At 36.6% G+C, this 25,117-nt stretch overlaps 1 protein-coding gene across 1 annotated transcript in view; it reads left to right on the top strand.

The window, feature by feature from the left end:
- ACBD6 (acyl-CoA binding domain containing 6) overlaps window positions 1-25,117 on the top strand; it is a 205,584-nt gene that overhangs the window by 56,484 nt on the left and 123,983 nt on the right. The window contains exon 4 of the mRNA XM_005690940.2: window positions 12,353-12,435. Within this exon, the coding sequence (XP_005690997.1) occupies window positions 12,353-12,435 (83 nt within the window). The remainder of the gene's footprint in view (window positions 1-12,352; window positions 12,436-25,117) is intronic.

The following is a 25,117-nucleotide window of genomic DNA, read 5'->3' as shown; positions in this document are numbered from 1 at the left end:
TATGGTTTTATAAAAAGAAATGGGAAATGTTCTCTCTTTTTCTGTTATCCCAAAAAGTTTGTAAGACTGACATTATTTCTTACTTAAATGATTGAAACAATGTAATAGTGAAGCTATCTGGGCCTGAGGTTTTCTTTGCAGTAATATTTTTGATTATACAGAACTATTCAGATGTTCTGTCTCTTACTTAGCTTTGGTAAACTATATTCTTTTTCTGAGAAATTGGTCTGTTTTTTCCAAATAATTTACTTGGCTAAAGTTGTTCATAATATTTACATGTTAATTTTTTATTCTTAAGATACGTACTGATGTCCCTTTTTCATTCCTAACATTGGTCTTTTGTCTTTTATCTTATGTTTTATCATCCTTGCTAAAATTTTTCTAATCTTCTGAAAAATGCAGTTTGGGGCTTTATTAATTTTTCTCCATGAACATCTGTTTTCTATTACATTGGCTTTCCCCCTTTTTTTCTATATTTCTTTAGATTTCCTTTAAATTTAATTTTTGTTCTTTTTGTAGCTTCTTGAAATGGGAACTTATATTACTATGTCCCTTGGGAATTAAAAAAATCACTCAAGAAGAAACTTATTAAGGATAAATATCCAGAAATATTGTTAACTTTTAGTGGATTCTCTGGCTTTACACTTGAGAAAAAAAAGGAGGAATTTGTTCTTGTTTTATCAAGCAGCATGTTGATGAATGAAAAGAAAGGCTCACAATAAAAATTTCTTTGGCCTATATACCAGTATTCTTCTTATTTAAGTAGAAGCTAAAAACAGGCAGACAGTTTATCTCGGTACTGCAATACATGGAGCATAGAAAAATAAAGAAGTTCCTCAGAGAGTATATTTTAGATCCCCTATAATAATCACAAAGTATCTTAAGTAACAGTCTCTGACCCAAAATATATTGCAGAATAACATCAAGGAAGAATGAACAGGGTTTTTTCCTTCCGGTTATCTGAGTTGTTCATTCCTTTACAATTTATAAAGACCATATTCACTAAACTTGTCTTGCCTTATCAGTCTCTGTACCTCTCCTTCCTGAAATCATCCATCTTATTAAGATAGTTGGTTGAATGGAGGCAAAATTAATGGAAAAGAGAATGGAATGGAAATACATTTAGTTTAGCCATACTAATCTATTCATTTGTATATTTCCATTCATATTTTCTGTCAAAAATCACTCAGGGTTATTGGAATTCTTGGAAGATGGCAGCACTTATAGCATGGTTTCTGAATTTCCCCTAATCCTTAGTAGAATAACTAGGATAACATAACCAAAAGTGCTCGGGTAACAAAACTAGTTGGTCAGAGACACTAGGGACAGACTATCAACAGTTCCCTGATAGCTCAGCTCGTCAAGAATCCACCTGCAGTGCACGAGACCCCGGTTTGATTCCTGGGTCAGGAATATCCCTTGGAGAAGGGATAGGCTACCCACTCTAGTATTCTTGGGCTTCCCTTGTGGCTCAGCTGGTCAAGAATCCACCTGCAATGCAGGAGACCCCAGTTTGATTTCTGGGTCGGGAAGATCCCCTGGAGAAGGGATAGGCTACCCACTCTAGTATTCTTGGGCTTCCCTTGTGGCTCAGCTGGTAAAGAATCCACCTGCAATGCAGGAGACCTGGGTTCGATCCCTGGGTTGAGAAGATTCCCTGGGGAAGGGAAAGGCTACCCACTCCAGTATTCTGGCCTGGAGAATTTCTTGGACTATATAGTCCATGGGGTTGCAAAGAGCTGGACACGACTGAACGACTTTCACTTTCTTCTTCTATAAACAGCTCTAAGATTTGTGTAGCATTGGCATCTCTGTAGGAGGAGGCAGAAGGAAGCACTAGTGAGTCTGTCTGACCTGAGAATGGCAGAAGCCTAAAATTGCCCCCAGGTGAAGAGTATAGGGGGTTCATGGTAAGGTTCTCTAGAGCTGGCTGGAGCTCTTGAGTTCCAAAGTGAGCCAAAATTCTCTTTCCAGTACAAAACCTCACACTGAGAGAAATCTGCAGAAAATTTGATCAAAGTTAAGCAGGACAAGGAAAATGAAGACAAAAGGAAAGAAACCAGATAAGAGTGGAAGAGGGGACCAGAACCAAGTGATCTTGAAAGTATCCTAGGGCCAGATTTTTAATTAATTCATGAAAACAACAGAAAAGAGAGTCATATACCCAAAACTCTATCCTGATTCACATGTCTGTCTTAAAAATTCAAGAACATTAATTTCATGTAAAGATGAGTAACAGGAAGGATTATGGTTAAACCTATACAAAATTACTATAATTTAGAATTTTATTTTTATCTTATGATATCCAGAAGCTATATTATGCTTAAAATAATAAAATCATGCTAGTATTTTTATAGGTCTTGATAGGATTGTATTAACTTAGTATTAGTACCTGTTTCACTACAATTTTACCAATTTTGATAATTTTGTTATCCCAAGGGAATTAGCTTAAAATCTTTTGCTCATTGTTGTGTTAATGTGCATTTTTCTTAAATGATTATGAATGCTGATTTTTTTTTCAAGTAGTGATATGACATTGCTAATATTTATGTGTATGTATGTAAATAAACTCCTAAACACCTGTGTTGTTTCAAATACTAATTGTTGTCTGTGCATAATAATGGTCTATGCATCCATTGGATCTTAATGTTTTTTAACATATGACATCATATAAAGAAAGTTATAATTTCTCTATAGTATGATAAATGCCATATTCAGAATAATTTTCCAAAGAACATTTAAATTTAAATCTTGACCACTGTTACATTTCTAGAAAGTTAGTTATAATATCCTGAAGGTAATTTTTTTCATCATTATAAGAACCATTATTTTCTGTAATTGCTAAGACGGGAAGCATAGCCAATTATAGTACACCATCAGTTTTAAAACTTATCCATAATTTTATGTATATTTATAATTTTAAGAGAAGCTAAGATGAAAAAACCTAGATTTATGTAGTTTATCTTTCTTGAGGAACTTTAAAGTATTACTGTTATGAAAAACAACCAGCAGTATTTTCATGGTGAAGTTTTTTTTAAGGTGCTCTTAATGACAGGTAATAGCTAAGGTGAGATTAATATTCTTACTTTTGTATGTGAAAATGAATAACTTCATGTTTCAGGGAAAAAATTACAGTGACTACCTTAAAAGGATTATTAGGAAAGTGTTCTTTTTAAGGGCTTAGAACTATCTTGTTGGTCTACTTGATTAAACCGTGTAGTATACATAATAAATCAGCCTCAATGTTAAAGAGTTACATGTTTATTTAACTTTTGAAGTTTCCTTTTGAACTGATAAAGTATTTAAGAATCTTTTAAATATACACTTGAGATAGAATGAAGTTTTAATTCAGAATATTTGGTAAGAGTTTCTAAAGTAGCTTAGGGAGGTAGTATAGTGTAATAGAAAGAGCATAGTCTTTGGATACCACAAGATCTTGGTTTGGAACTCAGTTCTGCACTTACTTGGAGAAGGCAATGGCACCCCACTCCAGTACTCTTGTCTGGAGAATCCCATGGATGGAGGAGCCTGGTGGGCTGCTAAGAGTCGGACACGACTGAGCGACTTCACTTTCACTTTCACTTTCTGCCCTTACTGTATGGCATTGGGTATTTCACCTCTCTTCAGTTTTCTAATGTGTAAAATGGAGGTATATTTTATCAAATATAAGGCAGTCGTTTATTCAGTTTTTAACATTTATAAATTATGGTTATGTTTTAAAATGGATGGTGTACTATAATTGGCTGTATTTTCTGTCTTAGCATTATAGAAAATAATGGTTCTTATGATGTCTTAGATTAAATGAGATACAGTAAAAATATCAGTTTTATAGAATTGTTTTGAAGTTGGAATTAGATAATATATCAAAGTGCAAAGCACATGGAAGATACTCCTTAAGTCCTAGTTTCCTTTTTTCTTTTTCTTCATGACAGTGTTACTAGTTGGTTGGTTTGGGGATTTGTTGTTTTACAAGGTGAATCAGAATTTTAAAGCTATTAGATAAAGATTCATGGTTCCATGTTGTTTGTCATCACATCAAAATATCTTATACCTGTGTTGCTGAGACATTTTCACTTTGGGGAAATGGCCGTTTTGTGACTAATAATAATAATAATGATTACGTCAGTTAACACTTATGTAGTGTCTGCTTTGTGCTAGACACTGTTCTGTTTTACATATATATTTTAAATCTTGAAAACACCCAAATGAGACAGATACTATTACTCTTATTTTTGCAAATGAGGAAACTGAGGCAGAGAGGTTAATACTGAAGTTCCTATAGCTGGTCTTACAAACAAAAGAAGCGAACTGGTAGAAACCAAGAAAGGTAGCACATGAAATCAGGAAACCTTCTTCTGGCACAAATTAGCCTGATGACTTTTGGAATAGTTATTTTTCAGATAGCAAAGAAAGTTTCACAGGGTTTTAAATCTTCACCCAGCAACTGACTAAGGTAGAATCTGAATAAGTGATAAAGATTCGGCCTACAACTTATCCTTTCCCCTTTGAGTGAAGGAGCATTTCAGTGTCTCAAATAATATAGTCTGAGGCAATAGAAGAATTGGCAAATTTTATCCTATTGGCTGCCAAATTGGAGTCTCTTTCTTTAACTGCTGATGCAACATAAAAATAACTTAATGGATTTTGAGTAGAGAGAAATGGAATAAACTTCTTAAGCCTCTATGAGAAGCATTTCATTGGAGTGGAAATTAAGAGGGTAAAGTAGCCAGAGTTTAGCCCATCTTATAGATGAAGTGGATGGAGAAGAAAACTAATGCTTCTTTGGCAGCTTTATTCTGAATTCAATCTGATAATGGCAGATTATTTTTAAAATATTATTTTTGCCTAAAATATAATTTTCCACCCCACCCTCCAAAAATCGTCACAAGCATTCTATGTGCTTTGTGCAGTTGCATCAGAAAAAAGAATTGATCCAGGAATAAACATATTTAGAATGCACTATAGTCAAATTTATAGAATCAGTTTTTTCCCCTAAAGATTTTAATTAAAACTATGCTATGCTTTATGTACAAAGGTATTTATTATACCTTTTGTTTATCAATGAAAAAGTGAAAATATCTAAATAGACAGTTGTCAGATAATGGTTAAGTAAATTATGGTACATTACTTCATGGAATATTAAGCTGTTCTTTAATGTTTTGGGGACTTCTGCTCTTGGGCATGGTGGTGTAATAGGGACAAGATTTACCCTTTTGTCTAAAACAGGAAGAAAACAAGACACAGTAGTCAAAATAATGATTTTCAGACATTGCACTGAAAGTAGTGTGAAACTTAGGAGAGAAAGTAAGGCCTACAATTTCCTCACTTTATTGTTTGGAAGCAATTTCGCAGGGAGTGGGTATCCAGAAGAGGTTGGCCACCTTGCAAACTTGAGCAGGAATGAATATACAGGGCCAAATACTAGATGAGATGTTCTCACATGGAAAGGGAGAGATCCAGAGATCTACAGAGGGGTCACTCTGGCTGAATACTAATCTGTGTATATGTGAGAGGAAACTAACAGGCTGGAGAGTGAAGTACAAGAAAGCAGCAAGCTGAACAATCCTGGAGTTGACATATAACTGAGACTATTATGTTTCTTATTGGTCAAAGTAGAAAGAAAATGTAATATATGGGGCATATGATAGAGGTCTCCAAAGGATTTCATTTCAGTGCTGGGGCTAAATTAAGCTCTAGATTAAAGGCTGCTCTTCCCTTGCCTTAACGAAGCTTAAAAATGAGCCTTGAAAGGATCAAATTGATTCCATGTAACTGAATTAATGCCCACACAAAGTCTAAAAGAATTTAAAGGAACATGACAGAATCTAGCAAGCAAGAGTGCAGAATTTACAATACCTATCTTACAGTAAAAGTCTTTCAAGCATGCAAAAGTTGAAGGAAAATATCCGTAAGCAGGAGAAAAGCCTGTCAGTGAAAGCAGACACAGAAAAGATAGAGATGAAAAACAGCAGTTATAAATATGTTCTATATATTCAAGAAAATAGAGGAAACATGAACACAATGGCGAGAGAGATGGAAGATACAAAAAGACCCAAATGAATCTTCTAGAGATGAGGATTAATATTTGAATGAAAAATACATTGGAAAGACTAAGCAATTAGACATTGCATAAAAACAGGTCAGTGAACATGAAGATACAGGAAATGAAACATAAAAATGAAGAACAGAGCATAAAAGGCCGAACAAATATAAATACAATTGGAATTCCATAAAGAGAAAGAGAAGACAGAAAAAAAAATGTAAAAAGTAATGGTTGAAATTTTTGAACATTTGATGAAATCATAAACCAGAGCTTTTTAGTCTTACTGACATTTGGGGCCAAGTAATTCTTTGCTATGGAGGGCTCAGCAATTCTGCTTCTATTATATGAACCCCCAAAAGAATTTAAAACGGATACTGAAATAGTTGTACACAAATGTTCATAGCACCATAATAGCCAAAAGGTACAGGTAATCCAAGTGTCCATCAACTGATAAATGGATATAGAATATATACATATACATTAGAGTCAGCCATAGAAAGGAATAAAATATTGATACATGCTCTAATGTAGATGAGCATCAAAAACATTATGCTGAATTAAAGAAGCCAGACCCAAAAGATCACATATAGTGTGATTCCATTTACATGAAGTATCCAGAATGGGTCAATGAAGCTGATTGGTGGTTGCCAGGGTTCGGAGGAAGATGAATGAAAGTGATTGCTTAATAGACTCAACCGGAAATGTTTTGAAACTAAATAGAGGTGGTGTTGCACAACATGGTGAATGTGTTATACTAAATGCCACTAAATTGTATATATTTTAAAGATTGCATGTATTTTTGGCCACACTGGGTCCTTGTTGTTTTGTGTGGGCTTTCTCTAGTTGCAGCAAGTAGGGGCTCCTCTTAGTTGCGGTGCTTCTAAACCATTGTGGTGGCTTCTTATTGCTCTCTAGTTGCTGAGCACAGGCTCTAGGCGTGTGGGCTTTAGCAGTTGAGGCACACAGGGTCAGTAGCTGTGATGCAACGGTTTAGCTCTCCTGTGGCATGTGGAATCTTCCTAGACCAGGTGGATTCTTATCCACTGTACCACCAGGGAAGTCCTCAATTGTATATTTTTAAATAGCTTATTTTGTGTTACGTGAATCTCATGTCAGTACCAAAAAGAAGAAAAAATAAAGACTTTTGAGACAAATAAAAGCAGAGATAATTCATTGCTGATTGACATGCACTACAATAAAGGAACTTCTTCAGGCAAAAGGAAAAGCATATCAGATAGAAACGTTTTTTCATTCTAAAATTTCTTCAGAAGATAATTGAACTTCTAGTTTCAGCCCTGACATTTGAAGAGCTTGGAAATCATCTCTCCTGTCTTCAACAAAAACAAAAATATGACCAAACTGCAAATCGTGGGCTTTCTTAGATTCATCTGAGATTTGAGCTCACAGGGCAAAGTTCCACTCCCCAAATGTGGACAGGTGGATACACAGAATCACACAAGACCTATTAGTTAGGAACAAAAGCTGTTTGAACCATAATTGATGAATTGTTGCAGGCTGGGTGTGGAATAGCTCAAAAGCTAAAAACTATCAGGGCCTCAGGCTTAGGAGGTGCTAGCCCGCCCCCCTCCAGTTTTCATGGGTTTTTGACCCTCAGGGCCCACCACATTTTATGGTGAAGACTGGAGAAAAATCTTGTTTTCACACAGAGGAGAATATAGTTAACACTGTTGAACTTTATACATAAAAATGGTTAAAAGGGTAACTTATTTATTTTTATGTTTTACAAAAACTAGAATTGTTGTTTTAAGAAATGGGCTATCAAACCATGAAAAGACATGAAAGAACTTAAAATGCATATTGCCGGGTGAAAGAAAAGATTACATACTATATGATTGCAACTATATGATGTTCTAGAAAAGGTAAAATTATGAGGACAGTAAAAAGATCAGTAACTGCCAAGGCTTCAGAGGGAGAGAGGGATGAATAACGGGAGCATAGGAATTTTATGGCAATTAAACTATTCTGAATTATATTATAATATAGATGCATGTCATTATACATTTGACAAACCCATATACAACAAAGAGTGAGCTCTAATGTAAACTATGGATTTTAAGTAATGAAGTAAAAGTCTCAGTTGTGTCCGATCTTTGTGACCCCATGGACTATACAGTCCGTGGAATTCTCCAGGCCAGAATACTGCAGTGGGTTGTCATTTCCTCCTCCAGGGGATCTTCCCAACCCAGGAATCAAACCCAGGTCTCCTACACTGCAGGCGAATTCTTTACCAGCTGAGCACAAGGGGAAGCCCCTTATTATTTTAACTTTTTATTTAACTTATTTTTTTATTTTAACTGATAACAACGTATTAAAATTGACCCATCTTTCATAACAAATGTACTCCACTAATGTAAGATGTTAATAATAGGGGAAAATTGGGGAGAGAACTATATGGAACTCTCTGTACCTGCTGCTTATTGTTCTATAACTATGTAAAATAGAAACATACTGATCCTTTTCCAATACCATATAATCTCTAATTACTAGTATGTATTTTCACAGCAAATAATTGCCAAGCAAACCATGGGTATCTATTCTAATTTGCCTGCATTAAGAGTTTCAGTGAATGACAGATAAAAACTGTGATTGTATTGTGAACAACTGTGTGTTTTTGCTTCTAGTCTTGCCCCCTAAAATTCATAATTACCTCTAGCAAAGGACATAAACACCTAAGTGCTCTAACATTTTAAGCATACCTTCACCACAGGGCCTTTGCAATAGCTGTTCACTATTCTTGGAACAGTTTCCCCTAGATAACTGCAGGACCCACTTGTTTACTTCCTTTATGTCTTCATTGAAATGACCTTCTCAGTGAGGCCTTCCCAGACCATCTGATTTAAAATTCTATCTATCTTCCCCACACTAATTTTTTTTCTATAGCACTCATCACTTTTTAATATTAGAAAACTTTTAAATTTTCTGTCTCACTCAGACATGACATGATTTTGGTGTGTTTATTTTGTACCCTGCAACTTTTCTAGATTCACTTATTACATCGAACAGGTTTTTTTGTGGGAGGGAGTATATGTTTAAGGTATTCTGTATGTAAGATCATGAAAGAGATGGGAATACCAGATCACCTGACCTGACTCTTGAGAAACCTATATGCAGGTCAGGAAGCAACCGTTAGAACTGGACATGGAACAAGAGACTGGTTCCAAATAGGAAAAAGAGTACGTCGAGGCTGTATATTGTCACCCTGCTTATTTAACTTATATGCAGAGTACATCATGATAAATGCTGGGCTGGAGAAAGCACAAGCTGGAATCAAGATTGCCAGGAGAAATATCAATAACCTCAGAGGCAGATGACACCACCCTATGGCAGAAAGTGAAGAAGAACTAAAGAGCCTCTTGATGAAAGTGAAAGAGGAGAGTGAAAAAGTTGGCTTAAAGCTCAACACTCTTAGAAAACTAAGATCATGGCATCTGGTCCCATTAGTTCAGTTCAGTTGCTCGGTCGTGTCCAACTCTTTGCGACCCCATGAATCGCAGCATGCCAGCCCTCCCTGTCCATCACCAACTCCCAGAGTTCACTCAGACTCACGTCCATCGAGTCAGTGATGCCATTCAGCCATCTCATCCTTTGTCGTCCCCTTCTCCTGCCCCCAATCCCTCCCAGCATCAGAGACTTTTCCAATGAGTCAACTCTTCGCATGAGGTGGCCAAAGTACTGGAGTTTCAGCTTTAGCATCATTCCTTCCAAAGAAATCTCAGGGTTGATCTCCTTCAGAATGGACTGGTTAGATCTCCTTGCAGTCCAAGGCTTCATGGCAAATAGATGGGGAAACAGTGGCTGACTTTATTTTTCTTGGCTCCAAAATTACTGCAGATGGTGATTGCAGCCATGAAATTAAAAGACGCTTACTCCTTGGAAGAAAAGTTATGACCAACCTAGACAGCATATTAAAAAGCAAAGACATTCCTTTGTCAACAAAGGTCCATCTAGTCAAGGCTATGGTTTTTCCAGTGGTCATGTATGGATGTAAGTGTTGGACTATAAAGAAAGCTGAGTGCCAAAGAATTGATGCTTCTGACCTGTGGTGTTGGAGACGACTCTTGAGAGTCCCTAGGACTGCAAGGAGATCCAACCAGTCCATCCTAAAGGAGATAAGTCCTGGGTGTTCATTGGAAGGACTGATGTTGAAGCTGAAACTCCAATACTTTGGCCACCTGATGCAAAGAGCTGACTTATTTGAAAAGACCCTGATGCTGGCAAAGATTGAGGGTGGGAGGAGGAGGGGACGACAGAGGATGAGATGGCTGGATGGTATGACCAACTCAATGGACGTGAGTTTGAGTGAACTCCGGGAGTTGGTGATGCACAGGGAGGCCTGGTGTGCTGCGGTTCATAGGATCGCAAAGAGTCGGACACGACTGAGTGACTGAACTCAACTGAACAGTGTCTTTTACAGAACAGACAGGTTAAATTACACTCTATACTTAATTCTGTCTCTTTTTCCTTTGGTATCCAATTTTCTTATTTCCAATTTTGTTATTCATTTAGCAAGCATCTAAGTATGTTTCAACTTCATTCTTCTAATGGAGTATGTATTTAGAATGTAATTCGATTAAATAAATTCTCCCTTTGGATTATACTGTTTTAGTATAAGGGAAAACATTCTCTATCCTGAAAATTCTGTGCAGCATTTATTCTCCGAAAATGATTCTCAGAGAAGAGAGGGAACTGGAATTTGCTTTGTGCTTTTTTTTTTTGCCAGCATCAGGCTATTGTACTTTATATACTTTATTATTTAATCAGGATGGTAGTTGTTGTTTATGATACTATACTTTTGTTTCTGTCCTAAGTTAATAACTGACACTTTCATCTCAACAATTTCCACCATTTCTTAAAAGTTTAGTTCTCCTAATGATGTTAAGAACTGACAGAATACACTGCCTCCAGGATCTTTTTTTCAGTGCTGGATTCACAGACCAAAAGAAACAAACACATAAACAAGTAACAGCAATAAAGCAAAACCCCTTCTTTAAAGTAAGGGGGGGATAAAACATGTATAGGGTAGTCTATATTTTTCAGAGGCAAAACTATTTTTATAGTCAAATTAAATAATAAAAGTATTTAATTTTAACTCTAAGATGATCCTTTTGTTCAGAGTTTTAATTTTTGTTAGGTCTCCTGCCTAAAAACTATAAATATTGAAAGAGATGTGGGCTTTAGAACAGGTTGTAGTTTGATCTTTCAGACAATAGTATTACAACATCCAAGTTCACTCCTTCCACATACATGTTTTCAGTTCAGTTCAGTCGCTCAGTCGAGTCCGACTCTCTGCGACCCCATGAACCACAGCACGCCAGGCCTCCCTGTCCATCACCAACTCCCGGAGTTCACTCAAACTCACGTCCATTGAGTTGGTGATGCCATCCAGCCATCTCATCCTCGGTCGTCCCCTTCTTCTCCTGCCCCCGATCCCTCCCAGCATCAGGGTCTTTTCCAATGAGTCAGCTCTTCGCATGAGGTGGCCAAAGTATTGGAGTTTCAGCTTCAGCATCAGTCCTTCCAAGGAACACCCAGGACTTATCTCCTTTAGGATGGACTGGTTGGATCTCCTTGCAGTCCAAGGGACTCTCAGGAATCTTCTCTAACACCACAGTTCAGAAGCATCAATTCTTCTGCGGTCAGCTTTCTTTATACATGTTTTGGAAGAGTCTTATTTTCAAGTTTATCTTAACTTTCTGCTTCTTGAGAACACAGAGAAACAGAGCCTACTAAAACTTGATTTCGGAAAGTGTTTCCATATGTTTACTTTTTTCTTTCTTTAGATCTCAACCTCCTTTCCGCTCTTCCTTCTAGCCACCTAAAAATATTTTCTTTATTTTTTATGGTTAAATCTTAACTTTTATTCCAGCTTAGTTTCTTATTTGGGAACTTTCATTTTGTTAATTTAGATGTGATTTTGCTGATCACATTCAGGTCTGGTATTTATGTTTCATATTTGTTTTCATTTTTCCACACTGAATGCCTGTGTTTTTTTATAGTGGAAATAGCTAACGTAATCAGCTAGGGGAATGGCTTTTAGGTGGCTCCTGAAGGCAATAGTGGAATAACCTTAGCTTGCTAGAGGGTATTCGTTCTGCTGATGTGATGACCTAAGCGTCCTCTTGCCTTTGTGATGCTCTCCTAAAATTGTCACTTAGGGACTTGGAGAAATGATGGATCATCAAATACTTAGTGTTCCTTAGCAGAGTATTATTTTTTAACTGCTGTAAATGTACACTGCTTTAATTCACATGTCTTTTTTCTACCTCTCTCCCCTTCTCCCGCCTACAGTCACCAGAGAAGAAAGGAAAAGAAGCAAGTACGGGTTTTGGTGGGCCAGTTGTTAGTTCTCTGTATCACGAAGAAATCATCAGGTAAGTTCTCTTCTTGTCTTTAATAATAGGAGTATGTACATATATGTGTGTGTGCGTATATATGTGTGTGTGTGTTCATTTAATCCTTAAAACTCTCATTTGAAGAACTTTTTCTTAACATGGAACTGATTTGGTGGTATCTCTAGAAGGATAATAAATAGCAGGAAATAAATTTTTATATGTATAATTTTAAAAATCTGTGTCTGAATCAGTGTCAAATAATAACCTTTCTCCCACATAAGTAATTCACAGGGCAAGGTTTTGTGTCTCAAATCTAAAGCTATGGATTTTAGTTGTTGTTCATATTAGTTTTCTTCAAAATAGCATTATTTCTGTTGAATACTTTAATTTTTGTAGTTTATTTACTCTAGTTTTAAGTTAAAAATCATTTTGGAGTGTAAAATGGCACACTCTGGAGAACAGTAGAAGGTTCCTCAGAAAATTAAATAAAGAAGTACCATATGATCCAGCAATTATTGCTGATTCTGTAGCCACAAGGATTGAAAACTGAATTTCAGAGATATATTTGCATACCCATGTTCATAACAGCACTGTTCACAATAGCAGAAGATAGAAGGCACCTAATTGTCCATTGATGATGAATGGATACGCAAAACGTGGTATTACATATAATGGAACATTATTCAGCCTTAAAAAGGAAGGAAAATCTGACACATGCTAGAACATGGATGAACCTTGAGGTCACTGTGCTAAGTGAAATAAGCCAGTCACAAAAGAATAAATACTGTGTAATTCCACTATTTGAGGTATCGAGAGTGGTCAGATCCATAGAATCATGGTTGTCAGGAGCTGGAGGGTGTCAAAAATGTGGAGTTGTTTAATGAGAGTAGAGTTTTAGTTTTGCAAGATAAAAAACTTTTGGACACTGGTTGCACAACCATGTGAATACACTTAACACTACTAAGCTGTACACTTAGAGACAGTAAAGATGATAAATTTATGCTATGTATTTTTTTTTTACCAAAATTTAAACATTTTTAAAGGTTGTTTTGTATTATTTAACAAAGGTTTCGAATTTTATGTGTTATGTGTGAAATTTCTTGGACAATCATTTTCTTTAAACACTGTAAATCAGGAAAAGGATTTGGTCCTGCTTTAAAGCAGGCCACGTATTCTTCTAAGATTGTTGCTTTACAAGCAAAAACACGAAATTGGAACTTCTGATGCTCTTACCCTTTCTGCATTATCTGAACTTTACTTTTCTTACTTACTAACATGAAATAAATCAGCTGTAATTTTCACGTGGAAATTGAGTTTGCCTAAATTGAAGGGAAATATCTATCTTCAGAGAATGAAGAGGAAATTGTACCAAAAATTTTTTTAATATAAATTTATTTATTTTACTTGGAGGTTAATTACTTTACAATATTGTATTGGTTTTGCCATACATCAGCATGAATCCACCACAGGTATACACGTGTTCCCCATCCTGAACCCCCCCTCCCTCCTCCCTCCGCGTACCATCCCTCTAGGTCATCCCAGTGCACCAGCCCCAAGCATCCAGTATCATGCATCGAACCTGGACTGTCAATTCATTTCATATATGATATTATACATGTTTCAGTGCCATTCTCCCAAATCATCCCACCCTCTCCCTCTCCCACAGAGTCCAGAAGACTGTTCATCTGTGTCTGTTTTGTTGTCTCGCATACAGGGTTATCGTTACCATCTTTCTAAATGCTTCACTCTTTCAAAAGAGTTGTTGACATTATTCACCACATAAAGAAGTAACAATAAGAATTCCCAGGTAGGATTCTAGAGGAAAGACTGTACGTCTGTGTCTCTTTTGCTGTCTCGCATACAGGGTTATCGTTACCATCTTTCTAAATGCTTCACTCTTTCAAAAGAGTTGTTGACATTATTCACCACATAAAGAAGTAACAATAAGAATTCCCAGGTAGCATTCTAGAAGGAAAGCTATTGATACCCCTATGAATCAAAAACTTTAAATGCTCATAGTTCTGGTTAATGACCAGATTCAAAACTAGGGGTCCTGTCTTAAATGTATTTGCATAGCAAGCACATTGTTTTTACTTAGACTAAATGTTTGTTTGGGATGAGATAGTAGAAGCCTGATGGAGATTTGAGGGGGATAAAGATGAGCTTTTAAGAATGCTACTGACCTGGAGTACATTTGCCACCATGATTCCTTTGAGGTACCATGAGGACACTGAGAAGCCCCTCCAATTTTGAAGAAGCACAGTTGAAGAAAACATTTTCCGAGTTTAACTCCTTCTTTCCCTTAACCCTTATAGATTCAGAACATGTTTTGGGGGTTCTTAATTTGTATATTCTGTACTTAGAGCTTCTTAAAAAATGGCATATTAGAACGTTAATCCTACTAATCAAAGTTTATTAAATGTTCAGATTAAGTCAGTTAATCCTGAAGAGTCATTTTTCTAGGAGGGATGGTTAGTCATTCTTTCTCTGTGTGAGCATAGTCTTTTGTTCATGCCTTTGTTGTAGCATTTATGACATTATGCCACATTGGATTATACTTTAAAAAATTTATCCTTTCTGCTGGACTTTTAGTCTTCGGAGAGCATGCATACTCTTTTTCTGGGTATTCTCAGTAACTGGGGAAGTTCCAAGAACTTAGTAGGTACAGAGTAAAAGTGTCCAGAGCTTTGGAAGCATCCACAGCTACTTCCCCCATGGAGCTGAGAGTTTGGTGACTGTACTAGCACCCATCATAAAGCACAGAGCTGCTGGTTTGGTTTCCTGTGACATGCCCATCCTCACCTCTTCTTCTAAAGAAATGTACAGGCCACTTTCCTAGTTAGATGATAAAATGGATATCGTTTCTAAACTTTGGTGTTTTTTTTAAGTCACTATATTTAACTTTCTAATAATATCAATCACTTATCTATAAATAGTGATTTTTATTTTGTATACTGATTTCCTTAAGGGCTCCCAGACTCTAGTATTTTTTCAAAATGACACATTGAATGCAGTTTCTTTCATAATATCTAGTGACATGACTGATCACAGTAGCTCTGCAGAACAGAAAGCAAATCAAATGTACTCTAATTGATGTGAGAGCAGATATATGGGTAATTAGAATATTCCTAAGATAGAGTTAAACTGAACTGGAAAAGTTAACCTACCTGCCTATCCTCTATGTAATTCCTGCAGAAGTGACTCTTAGATTTAAGTCAGTATTTAGAATTTTGATCATGAGAAGCAATGATAAAATAATGTAGCTTTATTTTCAAAAAGTAGAAATTTTAATTCAACTTAGCACACATCTATTATATGAGTCTAAATGAGACAAAACATTGTGGGTATTTGTGCTGCTTAGCTTCTTCATTTTTGAATAGTTTGTTTTTGGTATTTTTGGCATCTACATGTGAGTATGTTTAATAAACCTTATTGATTAATTGAGTGAAATACGAGCCTCTGTTATTGGCAAAACTTTTAGTCTGGCCTTATTTCATTGTTATCTAAGTATTAGTCTTTTCATGATAGGATTTAAATCTTTGTATTCTGGAACATATTGTTAAGATACGAAATAGTAAGGAATATGAGTGTGAGAGAGCCATTGAAAGCCTTCCTTTTAATTATAAACAGTAATTTTGTTACTGCTACAGCAGATCAGAAATCACAGAAACTAGTCATGTTCTGATTTTAGAGAATTTATCCTGTAATGTAACAGAATTCCAGTATAATGAAGTAGATTATGATAAAAACTACTGTATAGTAAAACGTTGGGTTTCTCCATTAAAGGACTAGAGTAGTCCCTATTGCTTCTTCAGTATAAGAATGCAGTTGCTTTTTTTGATTTCTTTCATCAGTGTTTTATAGTTTCCTATATGTAGGTCTTTTGTTTCTTTAGGTAGACTTATTCCTAAGTGTTTTATTCTTTTCGTCACAATGGTGAATGGAATTGCTTCCTTGATTTTCCTCCTGTTTTCTCATTGTTAGTGTACAGGAATGCAAGGGATTTTGGTGTATTAATTTTATATCCTGTAACTTTACTATATTCATTGGTTAGCTCTAGTAATTTTCTGGTAGTGTCTTCAGGATTTTCTACGTAGAGGATCATGTCATCTGCAAACAGTGAGGGTTTTACTTCTTTTCCAATCTGGATTCCTTTTCTTTCTTTTTCTTCTCTGATTGCTGTGGCTAAAACTTCCAAAACTGTGTTGAATAGTAGTGGTGAGAATGGGCATCCTCGTCTTGTTCCTGACTTTAGGGGATATGCTTTCAGTTTTTTGCCATTGAGGATAATGTTTGCTGTGGGTTTATCATATATGGCTTTTATTATGTTAGGTATGTTCCTTCTATGCCTGCTTTCTGGAGGGTTTTTATCATAAATGGATGTTGAATTTTGTCAAAGGCTTTTTCTGCATCCATTGAGATAATCATATGGTTTTTTATCTTTCAATTTGTTAATGTGGTGTATCACATTGATTGATTTGCAAATGTTGAAGAATCCTTGCATCCCTGGGATAAAGCCCTCTTGGTGATGATGTATGATCTTTTTAATATGTTGTTGGATTCTGTTTGCTAGAATTTTGTTGAGGATTTTTGCATATATGTTCACCAGTGATAATGACCTGTAGTTTTCTTTTTTTTATGGATCTTTGTCTTACATTGTTGGTGGGAATGCAAACTAGTACAGCCACTATGGAGAGCAGTGTGGAGATTCCTTAAAAAACTGGAAACAGAACTGCCATATGACCCAGCAATCCCACTGCTGGGCATACACATCAAGGAAACCAGAATTGAAAGAGACATGTGTACCCCAGTGTTCATTGCAGCACTGTTTATAATAGCCAGGACATGGAAGCAACCTAGATGTCCATCAGCAGATGAATGGATAAGAAAGCTGTGGTACATATACACAGTGGAATATTACTCAGCTATTAAAAAAGAACACATTTGAATCAGTTCTAATGAGGTGGATGAAACTGGAGCCTGTTATACGGAGTGAAGTAAGTCAGAAAGAGAAACACCAATAAAGTATATGAACACATATATATGGATTTTGAAAGATGGTAACGATGACCTTATATGCGAGACAGCAAAAGAGATACAGATATAAAGAACAGACTTTTGGACTCTGTGCGAGAGGGAGAGATTTGAGATTTGAGAGAATAGCATTGAAACGTGTATTACCATACTGAAATAGATCACCAGTCCAAGTTCGATGCATGAAACAGGGCACTCAAAGCCAGTGTACTGGGACAACCCTGAGGGACGGGATGGGGAGGGAGGCGGGAGGGGGGTTCAGGATGGGGGACACAGGTACACCCATGGCTGATTCGTGTCAATGTATGGCAAAAACCACCACAATATTGGAAGGTAACTAGTCTCTAATTAAAATAAATAAATTTTAAAAAATGCAGTTGCAACAATAAAAACAGGCTACTTGTTGAAGTTTATAGAGTCAAATTTTGCTTGTACTTTGGTGAAATTTATTATCTGGTGTTTTATTTTTCCAAGAGAAAATTGTTCTTTAATTGAGATTAATTGGTTTCTTGGCAGAATTATGTTCAACTGAGGTAAAAGTGACAGGAGGAGTCCTTTTATAGTTTTGGAAACATCAAATGATAAACTTGGATGAAAGGAAAAGCTTTCTTCTATAGAACCATTATTTTTTTTCTTTTGAACCATTGGTTTTTTAAAGGAACATTAAAATATATTTTGAATGTGTTTTTGAGTACTTTAATATATAAACTTCTAATTTTTTCCCACATTTTTGAAGATTAGGAAAACCATTATCTAATGAACCCATTTACTAAGCTTGGTCTCCAATGTTGTGGCACTTTTCTGACGAAAATGCATCGTAGGTGATAAGTTAAGGGCCCATTTTAGTTTTATTGTAAATGTTTCTGAGCCAAGGGCCACTGGGGCCAGTTCTGAGCTTGCTCCCTGCCTGTTTTGGTTCTGACCTTTATTTCCACTCTGTCACAGAAAATTACAGTATAATGTCATAGGTACAGATCTCTGGGTTAATATTCCACAGCCCTGAAACCAGTTTCTCATTCTGAAGCTAGTTCATTGTTCTGTAGTATAATGGAGGGGATATAAGGTAAGGCTAATTAAGTACGAAAAGTTATGGAACCAAATTGCTGAAATTCAAATGCTGGTTCCATCTCTTTTTAGCTCTGTGACCTTGAACAAGTTATTTATCTCTAAAGTGGGGGTGATTATACTACCTTTCTCATATGGCATTTTTGTGGATTATATGAATATTTATACAAGGCATCCTAGACTAGCATGTGGCACAAAATAGGTTACTTTGTAACTATTAGTTTTATTAGTATTGTTATGAATATAGAGTCTCCCCAGGAGAGATCCAGGGCACAGGACTGATGGCAGAAGCCAAAAACACATGTCAGGACCTAACTATGGAGTTAGGTACAGGTTGTTTGCTTTTGCAGAAGAAAATGTCAAGCCAGGAAGGGAGAGGTCTGTGTTTGCAACTATAGAAACAAGAGAGTAACAGGTCTTGTGACTCACGGTTGCTCTAGTCTTGAGATCAGTTGTGTTTCATTTAAACTACAGACTGGCAGAAAAAGCTCTGGTTAATAAGGATAAGGCTTTGCAAAGAGTCATGCTTCTGCGATGCATATACTGACTCACTAACAAGTGATCACTTTCAGTGACTTATATAACTGAGAGGGTTTTACCTAGAAGTTAGCACATAAAGTGAGAAATTAGGGCATGATTTAAAAATACAACAAATGAAACGTGTACAATATCCAACCCACCCTGCAATAAGATTTGATCTTCCTTGTTATATTCTGTAGTTTGATGCTACATAATCTGTCAGAATTTTATTAATCCCACTTACACAGGCAGCCATCTGGACCTTCGCTAAGCAAGACCAGACCAGTATACAACTAAAATGATTGATGGGCTCTGGAATTGATTAGTTGTTCTGTGAGACAAATGAACTGTTTTGGCAGAAAATACCAGAGGTCACTGCAGTGGTCAGACACAAAAGCCTGTAGAATTCTAAAGAGATGCTTTCATCATTGACTTATAAAGTTAAAATGTTTAACCTATAATAGATTCTGAAAATATTTTAGAAATATTTTTTCATTAGTTGCTCTCTAGCCCTGATTCTAAAGTGGTAGACTGTAAATATATATATATATTAAAAAAAAAAAAACCTAGAATAAAGGTGCTAATTTTATGCTTTAATTTTGTGTTTGGTGAAAATATGAACTGGAATAAAACTAATGTAAAAGCCAGTCACTTATACATAGATTGTACTCTAAAATTTTCCTGAAAGAGATGTGATTGAAGAAAAAGCTACAGCATATATGGTTTTATTATAAGTGATTTATACAACCAAATAGTATAAAATTCCATGTAGTTATTTATTCAAAGCTTCACATTGTTATCAGCTTTTAACAAATCTGTTTAAGACTCCGAAGCATCCAGAGTATGCATTACACATATTTTGTACTTAAAAAATTGAGTATTTGAATTTTTATGCTTTCAGTAGGCTACGTAACTCTGGGATGATACTGTCCCACTGATATCATGGCTGTTAGCACCAAAAAGATTCTCTTGGTAGTTAGTAATGAAACTCTTCCCTATTTCACTGTGTTGCCTAGGATCAACATTGTGTTAACACTTTGGTGATAGGTGATAAATTGGATGACATATGTCTTGTTACATTCTGCTTATTCTTTGAGGACTACACAAGTGTGTCTAGGCAAGTGGGCAACTCTCCCTTGAGAATGTGATTGCTCAGAATGAACTTGAGTTATGGATTTATTCAGCCTGTAAAACCTCAGCTGGCATAAATAATTGAGAAAGCAAAGGTTTGTCTGTGGTGCATACCTCAGGGACTCATGGCTCCCTTCCTCCTCTCTACCTCCCTTTCTTATGAAAATGATCCCAGTTGCACTCCTAGATAATAACACACCAAGCAATTAAAAGCCATGGGTGGCTGGAGAGAGGAGAAAAGGTTTAGTTAATGAGCTTTTCCTCTTCCAGTGCCCATGAGAGCCTCAGGAATGACAAGGCGATTAAAGCGAAGAGATAATTATAGATTATGTGAAAATGGGTCCCTTGGGACGAGCAGGTCTTGACATAAACAGTAACTGTTGTAAGAGTCTCCTGGCTCTCATATTCACCCCTTCCTTAGTGCTTTATTTAGCTCCTGTGTGCTCAGTGCCATGATGCCAACCAAGCATATAGGCAAGTCCACCTGTTTGCAGATCAACAGCCCTTTCTGAACAGGAGGTCATTCATCAACTAAAACCATCATCTTCTCGTCCTCTCCGCCTCTCTTCTTTCTTTTTCCTTCCCCCTCATCCTTTCCCCTACTTTGTTCTTTTTCTGTCTCTTCCTTCTTCTAATCTTTTCCTTCTCTTTCTCTTACATCCTTATCCATATGTAGTACCTTTGAAATGCTAGGCACTTAGTCTTGCTTAAGTCTTACCAAGTTTAGTGTGTGTGTGTGTTTGTGTGCGCTCACAAGTATAAAGACACATTAGTTATGGATGTACTATATCTGTTATAATAAAAGCTAGTTGTATGTATTGTAGATAATACAAATAAATGTTCTCTTCTGCTAAATGCTTTACAGATATATTAAAGAAAGATATCTTAAAAGTGTTAGCAAAGATGTCAGTTTTGTGTGATGGACAAAGTCATCTTATTGAATTGTTATCAGCTATTTTCTCAATGCTGAAAGCAAACAATTTTGGTTCATTTCATTGCTTTGCAATTTATGAAGTCTTTGCTAATTGCATTGTATATATTAATAAATGCTGGTGTTTATTGAAGTTTTAATTCTGTATGAAAAAGACATTATTACATGATTTACATGGTTCTACTTTTCAATTTTTACCTAATACAAAATTTTATATATTCATTAGATAAATATTTTTAACAGTATATCATGTAAAGCATGCCATTCCTAGGCGTAGACATCAGTCTACCCTCTTTCTCATCTTCTAACACATCAGAAATTCTGTTTCTTCATATTCAGAATAATGCAAATTCACTGCCTCTCATTATCGCCGCTATCACACCTTTTGCATTAACATCACTATTCTGCATCTCTTGGCCAGGACGCTACAGAATGATTTGCAAACTGGATTCCTCACTTCCCTTGCTGTCTCCTCCAGATTTATAAATCAAATCTCCAATCACTCTCCTGCTTAAAACCCTTTAATGATTTCCCATAACACTTAGGATAGAATTTTAAAATCCTTAACCTGTCTTGCAGGGCCCCTCACCATCTCATCTAATGCCAATTTTCCCCTTCCCAGTTGTTCACTTTGCTCCAACCAGTTGGCCTATTTTATTTCCTTGAAGGTTCAATTAATATTTGTTGGGTGAATTGATTGAGAGTATTATATAAGAGTATGAAAAACGATCCCACTTTACAACATATGCTAAAATCTTAAGCTAGTAATAATGTCCGCTAGCATATATTGATCACTTATTACATGTTAGTAACCATACTGCATGTGTTTTGTATATATATTATTCCACTTAATCTTCAGAATGATCCTATGAGATGTAGGTATTGTAAATATCCCTGTTTTACAGATGAGGAAACTGAGTCTCAAAGAGGTTAGGTTACTTGCCCAAGGTCACAGGGTTAGTAATTTTGCTCTTAAGTGCTACACCATATTGCTTCTGAGATGTTTGAGGAATCATTGTAATCTCCAATTACTGAAATTGAATTTGATAGTTGTTATTATATTAATATAGTGAGTATCTTCAGTTTACATTTTTTAAATTAAATTTCTTTTCCATTTAGTGTTTTTAAAAATGTGCTTCACTGGTATAATTAGAGACTGTAGTCTTTCATTTATCAATATACTGATGATGATGTTTCCCTTAGATTAATTGTTTTTATTGATTTTAGACTTACCTTAATGGTTGAGAATGTAACTCATCTCTGTAGCCAAGAGATTCTATAGATTTTTCTGATGTGGGCACTGGTTTTAGAGGGATTGATCAAAACTGAACTACATTTTTCTTATGGACACTTAAAGTATCAGAAATTTTCAATCAACTTTTTTAGAGTTAAGCAGGTTTTAACAGGTGAAAATGCATTTTTAGTAACTAGTTGTTTTTTTTTAATATAATTTATGCCTAAATAACCTTTCCAGTATAACAAGTTATCTATAAGAAGTACCTAGGGCATTGATCTCTTCTTTGTTATTGTTTGCTTGGAAAAATATGAGAAAAATGTGTTAAAAATGTAAGTGGTTTCATTTGAAGGAACTCTCGTCAACATATGTAAGATAGTAAATAGAACTTTTTATTTGAGGCTTTTAACAATTTTCTGGTCCTAGAACTAAATAGGTCCCCTGGTGGCTCAGATGGTAAAGCATCTGTCTATCAATGTGGGAGACCTGGGTTCGATCCCTGGGTCAGGAGCCCACTCCAGTACTCTTGCCTGGAAAATCCCATGGACGGAGGAGCCTGGTGCAGGCTACTGTCCATGGGGTCGCAAAGAGTCGGACACGACTGAGCGATTTCACTTCAGAACTAAATATACTGCATATGTAACCCAGTCAGAAAATACTTATTACTTGGTGCAGTGCAGGAGACCCAGGTTTGATCCCTGTATCGGGAACATTCCCTGGAGAAGGAAATGGCAACCCACTCCAGTATTCTTGCCTGGAAAACCCCATGGGCGGAGGAGCCTGACAGGCCACAGTCCATGGGGTCGCAAAGAGTCGGACATGACTGAGCGACTTCACTTTCTCTCTGTTCCTTTTATTCTGTTCTTCAAGATCCTTTAGTCACTTAGCTGGTTTGTCAGTATATTCTTCAAGCCTAGGCTGTAATGTCAGCTCTTCTGTGATGCCGCCTTTGCTCATCGTTGGTTGAGTGGCCCATTCCTTGCTTTGGGCCTCTACTTTATAGAATATTGACGTAGTTCCTACAAGGATTTTGGAAGACTGTTGAACTAAAGAGCCTCTGGATGAAAGTGAAAGAGGAAAGTGAAAAAGTTGGCTTAAAGCTCATTCAGAAAACTAAGATCATGGCATCCAGCCCCATCACTTCATGGCAAGTAGTTGGGGAAACCGTGGAAACAGTGACAGACTTTATTTTGGGGGGCTGAGGCAATGGCAACCCACTCCAGTACTCTTGTCTGGAAAATCCCATGGACAGAGGAGCCTGGTAGGCTGCAGTCCATGGGGTCGCAAAGAGTCGGACACGACTGAGCGACTTCACTTTCACTTTTTACTTTCTTACATTGGAGAAGGAAATGGCAACCCACTCCAGTGTTCTTGCCGGGAGAATCCCAGGGACGGGGGAGCCTGGTGGGCTGCCGTCCATGGGGTCGCGCAGAGTTGGACACGACTGAAGCGACTTAGCAGCAGCAGCAGCAGTTCCCTTTTATATTTTTATGACACCTTCTAAAATGTTTTTTAATCATTTTCTTTAGCTGTGCTAGGTCTTCATCACTGCATGTGGGCTTCCTCTAGTTGCAGCAAGTGGGTCTACTGCCTATTTGCCATGTGCAGGCTTCTCATTGTGGTAGCTTCTTTTGTTGAGGAGCCTGGGCTCTAGGGTGTGTGGGCTCCAGTGATTGTGGCTTGAGGGTTCAGTAGTTGTGGCACACAAACTTATTGCTCTGTAGCATGTGGGATCTTAGTTCCTGGACCAAGGATTGAACCCGTGTCCCCTGCATTGGCTGGCGGATTCTTAACCGCTATACCACCAGGCAAGTCCCAACATCTAAAAATTATTATTTAAAAGTTTAAATAATTGAAAAGGGCATAATTTCTGGCATTTTGTAAATAATGGAATTTTAAAATAAAAAAACATGCATTTAGATGTATCCAACAGAATCTAAATACTATAACAGCAATCCATTTTGTTCATGTATTTCAATTGGAATATAACTGCTTTACAGTGTTGTGTTGGTTTCTGCTGTACAACAGCATGAATCAGCTATAAGTATACATGTACCCCCTTTCTCTTGAGCCTCCCCCCCACCTGCCTCCCCGCTCAGGCTGTCACAGAGCACCAGGCTGAGCCCCCTGTGCTGCACGGCAGCTTCCCACTAGCTGTTTGTACGTGGCCGTGTGTATATGTCAGTGCCGACTCTCTCCTTGCCTCCCTGTTGCCACGTGTCCATTCCCTATGTCTGCATCTCTATTCTTGCACTGCAAACAGGTCTGTCAGTACCATTTTTCTAGAAAAAATGGTGCTGATAATCCATTTTTTAAAAAACATATGAGCATGCTACCATTGAGGAAAATTGGGAAAACAGTACCAGCTGTCTGTATTATTTCCTACAGCTACATGTGAATCTTCAGTTGTCTTGAAATAGAAAGTTTACTTAAAAATAAAATTCTGATCTTGATTTTAAAGTATATGTGTAAGGTCATCTTTGTATTTTCATTCATTCAATAAATTTTAATTATCTATTGGAATACTGTTTTAATATCTGATTGCCAGTTGCTTGATAAATACGAGTTAAAATATTTACTGAATGTATCTATTTTATCCTATAAATGTGTTTTTTAATTTTATAAGGTCAGTGAAAAGTAAATAGACTTTAGATGGCTCGCCATGAAACCTAACTATCTGAAATAGTCTTTTGATAGGAAAATGCAGTCTTTGTAGAAAGTGGTGCAGATAGCATTTTTAGGTGTGAGCAAGAATCTCATCTTCCTGTGACTGATGAAGACAACCATACTTAAACATCATCCCTCTC

The sequence above is a fragment of the Capra hircus genome, chromosome 16 (genome assembly GCF_001704415.2).
Source record: "Capra hircus breed San Clemente chromosome 16, ASM170441v1, whole genome shotgun sequence".
NCBI classification, from domain to species: domain Eukaryota; kingdom Metazoa; phylum Chordata; class Mammalia; order Artiodactyla; family Bovidae; genus Capra; species Capra hircus.
Note: the sequence above shows the minus strand (reverse complement) of the source record. Positions and strands in the feature narration are given on the sequence as shown.